We start from the raw sequence: 6000 nt of genomic DNA, 5'->3' as shown, positions 1-6000 counted from the left end.
GCTCTGGTCACCTCTCGGTTGGATTTCTGTAATGCGCTCTACATGGGGCAACCCTTGTACCAAACTCAGAAGCTTCAATTAGTGCAGAATATGGCAGCTAGGTTAGTCACTGGATGCTCCAGGACTAGCCACATAACACCTATTTTGCAAGATCTTCATTGGCTGCCCATTCGCTTCCGAGCCCAATACAAGGTGTTGGTTATTACCTATAAAGCCCTAAATGGCTTGGGCCCAGGGCACTTGGAGGACCGCCTCTCCCCATATAATCCGCCCCGCACTCTCCGATCAGCCGGGAAGCAATTGTTGAGGGTTCCTGCACAGAGGGCATTTTCCAACTCGGCCCCGCAGCTTTGGAACTCTCTTCCCGGCGAGCTCCACTCGGTTACCTCCCTTGACCTGTTCAGGAAGAAGCTGAAGACCTTCCTCTTCCAACAGGCTTTCCCCCAGACTCTGTGATTTCTGCTCTCTCTCCGTTACACTAGCATTTTAAGCTAGTTATTGTTGTGGTTTTTAACCTTATAATTTTTATCTTGTTTTTAATACTCTGATGTATTGTCATTGATTTTTTATGTGGATGCTGTTTGTAAATTTGTACATTGTGTAGTACCTTTGTTGTAACCCGCTTTGATCTCTTTGGAAAAGTGGGCTATAAATAAACAGTATTATTATTATTATTATTATTATTATTATTATTATTATTATAATAAAAGGGAAGTGCAAAATAATTTTCATGGATATTTCTGTCTCATATAAATGTGACACACATCCATACATTAAAAGTGTAATTCATTATGAGGCAGGGTTTCCAAATTAATTGTTTTCATTTGTCAAGACTATTTAAAATAAAACAAGCTGACCAGACAGTTGTTTTAAATACAGCCAGGTTGCTTTCAATAGAATCATCTCTTAAACATCTAGACAACATAGGCCCAAAACACACAAGCCAAAAGAAGTGGCTTCCGGCTGCTTTGGGGCCATGCTATGTAGATGACACATGCCCCCAAAGCATCTGGAAGCTGTTCCGATGCTACAAAAAGGAGCTCAATGCTGCCACATAAAGGAGTCAGTTTAAACCAACTGCTGGTTGGAGTAGCTTGGGACTTCTGGCGGCAGCCCACTTTAGGAGGGAGCCATGTGTTGTCATGGTCCCAAGCTGCTCCTTCCTGGCCGTCTGCTTTACCCCATAGTGTTTTATGTTGTGTACTGTGCATCTTTCCCTACTCTACTTTAGCCATGTAAAATCTTGCACATCATTCAATATCAATATCAGAGAGAACTGTTTAGAAACCTGCAACTGTATCTAGGTACTTATCTGTAATTACAAGGGTTTTCTCCCAACAAAACAATCACAAATATTCATTACAATTCTAACCATCTGTAAAAACCGCTGGACTGCTGCCAGACATCTTTTTAATTTTCTATGGTAAGGGAGCCCTGGTGGCACAGTGGTTAAATGCCAGTACTGCAGCCATCACACTCTCCGTCAAGGACTGCGTTCACAGTCTGGGGGTGCTCCTTGACTCGTCGCTCCTGATGTCGAACCAGGTAAATGCGACAGTCAGGAGCACCTATTATCAGCTTCGGGTGATACGCCAGCTGCGCCCTTTTCTGGAAGTAAGGGATCTTGAGACTGTTGTGCACACACTGGTAACCTCATGTCTAGACTTCTGTAATGCGCTCTACATGGGGCTACCCTCGTGCTTGGTCTGGAAACTGCAACTAGTACAGAATATGGCAGCCAGAGTAATTTCTGGAACATCCAGGAGGGACCATATTACCCCTGTTCTAAAGTCCCTCCACTGGCTGCCCATTAGCTTCCGAACCCAGTACAAGGTGTTGATTATCACCTTTAAAGCCCAAAATGGCTTGGGTACAAACTATCTTTGGGACCGCCTTCTCCCCTACAATCCTCCCCACGCACTCCGCTCCTCAGGAAGAGGCCTACTTCAGCCACAAAAATCTAGGCTCTCGGCTACCTCCCAGAGGGCATTTTCCATCGTCGCCCCCAGACTGTGGAACAGCCTGCCGGGTGAGATCTGTCTACTTACATCCTTAGACAGCTTTAAAAAGGCTGTTAAGATGGATCTCTTCCGGCAGGCCTTCCCAGAATAGAGAACCCAGCCTCAGAAAAAACATCTGGGAATAAGATACTGCTGCTCCCATTGATTGTTTGCTGATGTGATTTTCTTGACCTTCTGGTCAGTTTTTAACTTGTATGTTTTTTTGGGGGAGGGTTGTTTGTTTGTTTGTTGTTTTTAATTCTGCATTAGATTTAATACTTTTTTAAGGAGGGGAGGGCACCAGGGATTTTATATGTGCTGTATTTTTAACTTTGTTAGCTGCCCCGATTGTTCTCAGAGGGGTGGGATACAAATAAATTTTATTATTATTATTATTATTATTATTATCATCACAGCCACAAGGTTGTGAGTTTGATCACAGGCAGGGCTCCAAGGTCCACTCAGCCTTGCATCCTTCTGTAGGTTGCTAAAATAAATACTCAGCTTGTTGGGGGTAATTAGCTTACACACTGTAAAACCACTTAGGGAGTGCTTAAGTGCACTAACTGGTGGTATATAAATGTACTTGCTATTGCTATGGTTATGGTAATTGAAATTAAACCAATTTATCTTTAAAAAGCAATTTCACCACCTTTGAAAGATAAACCATGCAAGTCAGCTGTGAAGAAAGGGGGCTAGGTGATAATTTTGAAAACAGATAGATTTTGCTGCTGTTTAAATGTTCCATGTTTTGCCGACATCTCTTGTGAGCAAATGTAATAGGTGAGTAAAGATGTCAAAGAGAGGAAACAATCAATGCTGATATCACAGAGATTTCAGAGGTTGCCGATACCTGGTGAGCAATATCTTTCAATTCACACATAACATGTCAAGTGTGTTCATGAGAATGAGATATGTTGACAGGTCAATGACCTCATTGGATCAAGAAGTGTAATGTCTGAAGTAGATCTGCATAGTGAAAAGAGGAAAGGGGAAAAGAGAAACAAAAGAGAAGGAACAGCCTTCCAAATTCCAAACAGTTAGTAACTGATCATCCTATATATAATTATTATAATTGTTAGCTGCTTTAAAAGATTCATTACTTTACATACCACAGGTCGGTGCACATCCCAAAATGCTCTCTCCTGGCTATCAAGGATTTTCCTCTCTATTTTGTCCCTTTTCTTGTCCACTCTGTTGATGATGAGGTAGATATGTAACATAAAAAATGTATATTGAAATACCTCTTAAGAAGGTGGGTGACAAATCCAGCAACAAAATGTCAGTGGAACTCACTTTGCTTGTGCTTCTGCTTGCATAAAAATAAACTCCCATTTCCGTGCAAATGCTCGCTGTAACCTGGCCAAGCTCTCCTGAAAACATACCACACATTAGCAAGTTTCTTGGGTAGTGTTTTCAAAATTCCCTACTGGATTTATAGAGACATTTTTTTCATGGAGTGGCTGTAGCTTGACATTATCACTGATTCACATTACAGACTCCTGCTACATTCTGTGAAAGTTGTTGGGCGATTATTTGAAGGAGAGATAGCATTTTTAATGGTAACAGGGAAAAGTGCATTGGAATTTATCTGAGCTCATTTTTGTTTTTGTTTGTACAGGCCTAAATCACTGTAACTGTCCATTGATACAATACCTAGGGCCTTTGCTCACAGAAATGCCCCATTATAGAGATCCTTATATTCTCCATCCCCTTTTCATTCCATTGTGCATGCCAAACTTTCTTTCTTTTCAGCCCAGTTAATTGGATAGGGATATTTTTTTCTGCTTCTGTAAAAGTTCTCTATGCACAGTGGAACCTCCCTATTGACAAAGGATAGTTAGGTCAGTAATAAATTAGTTTTTTACATCAATGGTGGCTTTTTCCCACAGGTGAACCTCACATCTAAAAACTGAAATGTAAATGTTATATTCACTTACTGATCCACTTCCAAAAAAGATTCAGCACTTCTGTGCTTCTCTGGTTTCACAGCATACCAGGACTTTTCTTAGAAGTAAATTGTATATAAATAAACATTACATTTTTAGATCCAGGCATGACTGGTGGGAAAACCTGTAACATTAACAGTGTAGTGCCAAAAGCACCCAGTATTCACAATGCTCTTCTGCATTTAGGCAGATGAAACCAAAAAAGTGGACTTTAGCCTGCTCAATTCCAGCTGAAAGTCTATGCATACTTACCTGGCAGAAAGCTCTACTGAACACAGGAGGACTTACGTCTGAGTAAATATGCATAGGATTTCATTGCAGGCCTCCTTCTGACCAACTAAAATGAATCAGGCATGAAATTGTTGCTAAAAATCCTTACTGAAGTGCAGTCATTCTCACAGCAAAGTAATAGGAAAATTAAGTGAATGTACTTATTGCAGAAATTAGAATTGGGCAGTTTCATATCATCCATATCCAGCAGAGGACTGTTGTCATCTTACTAAGTAGCAGAGTCAGCAAAGTGCCCAAGGTGAATTGTGCAGCAATGTGTATGGATCCTGATGTGCACTCAGCACTCTTACTGGTGTCTCCATAAATGTCTGAGCAATTCATTAACAGGGTTTCTTAGCATCTCTGCTACTTAGTTAAGTATACATAAGATTACATTAAGCAAAAAGTGATCTAGGATTCTGGCAGCAATTTCTAAGCAGTGATTATCCCATCTCAGACAAATGCCAAGGTGTGTTTTCTCATGATGACAGGGCAACCACTGTTCAGAAATAACATATGTAAATGCTTTTTAAAAAAAGTTCTTCATAAGAATTACCTGCTATGCTGCATGTCCAGGCACAAAGAATGGGGAAAAACCCAAATGCCCTCAAACACGTTTTGTTTTTGTCATTGTTATTTTTCTGGGGAGGAGCTGAGTACACAGGTTAGCATTAAGGCAATGTATGCACAGGAACATCACCTCATGTATCTTAAGAGGGCAAACTCTACCCACACTGTACTTTAATCAATGTGTTAATATAATTTGGATCAACACCTATTTTGACTCCAAAATGCTGAAACTCAAGTACCAGTTTTAGTAGACCTATGTGTGAGTAAAGTTCCTGAACTTGCTCATAAGTAGGAATTTTGTTTAAAAACAACACAGCACTGTGATTTTGCTCCCTGCACAGTGCCAAGTTTTAGAGTCTCACTCATTTGACATCTCAGTTCTAGGAAAGGCCCCAGGTACTTACTGCTTCATAGTCTGCTAGCTCAAGCCGTGCTTTGTTTTGCATTGTTCGCTTGCAGAGGTAAACCGCTGGAACACAAAAAATAATCAGTCATTTCTTACTATCTGAGATGCTATCTAAACCCCAGACATCAAGATCCTAAGGCTTCATATGAGTTCCATTCAACCAAAAAAATCCTGTCTCTATCATGTGTTTCAGTTTAAAAGGCCAAAGTCAATTCAGACACAGGGCTATTTTTTATGAGGATCTTGTGGACATCACAAAAGCAGTGATTTAGTTATTTTCTGCCTTTCCTTACATATCTCTGGAGGTAAACATTTGAGTGGATTGGAGACTTTTGCTTTATATTTACTTTACTTTTTGCCATTTATGTAACAGAAAATGCACTGCTCTTAAACTGAGATGGATACTATTATGGATGTCTGTATGTTCCTTCAAGATGTCTTATCTTATGGCAGCCCCTTGAATTTAATAGGGTTTCCTTTGGCAAGGAATACTCAGAAGTGGTTTTACCAGTTCCTTCCTCTGAAATGTAATCTGCAGCACCCTGTATTCATTAGCAGTACTATCCAAGTACTAAGCAGGGCTGATCCTGCTTAGCTTCAAAGATCAGGTGGGATCTGGTGTCTTTAGGGTATTTAGGCTCTGATATGCACTATGACCCTGTGATTATTAATGCAGTTTGTAAGGATGGGAAATGCTAGTGGTTTTGCATCCATTTTATGGACTCCTTAGTTGTAGGTGTATAGTGATTCAGCTGTTTAAGATGCAATAGATTCAGATATTTGTCTCAGTCTACAGTTTTGCCAT

At 40.4% G+C, this 6000-nt stretch overlaps 1 protein-coding gene across 3 annotated transcripts in view; it reads right to left on the bottom strand.

The window, feature by feature from the left end:
* The window catches only part of RGS7 (regulator of G protein signaling 7), a 237743-nt gene that overhangs the window by 30744 nt on the left and 200999 nt on the right, over positions 1–6000 (bottom strand). For all 3 annotated transcript variants that reach the window (XM_042480230.1, XM_042480240.1, XM_042480249.1), the window contains exons 7-9: positions 5194–5258; positions 3297–3373; positions 3113–3194 (exon numbers count right to left, since the gene is read on the bottom strand). In XM_042480230.1, the coding sequence (XP_042336164.1) occupies positions 3113–3194; positions 3297–3373; positions 5194–5258 (224 nt within the window). The remainder of the gene's footprint in view (positions 1–3112; positions 3195–3296; positions 3374–5193; positions 5259–6000) is intronic.

The sequence above is a fragment of the Sceloporus undulatus genome, chromosome 1 (genome assembly GCF_019175285.1).
Source record: "Sceloporus undulatus isolate JIND9_A2432 ecotype Alabama chromosome 1, SceUnd_v1.1, whole genome shotgun sequence".
NCBI classification, from domain to species: Eukaryota; Metazoa; Chordata; class Lepidosauria; order Squamata; family Phrynosomatidae; genus Sceloporus; species Sceloporus undulatus.
Note: the sequence above shows the minus strand (reverse complement) of the source record. Positions and strands in the feature narration are given on the sequence as shown.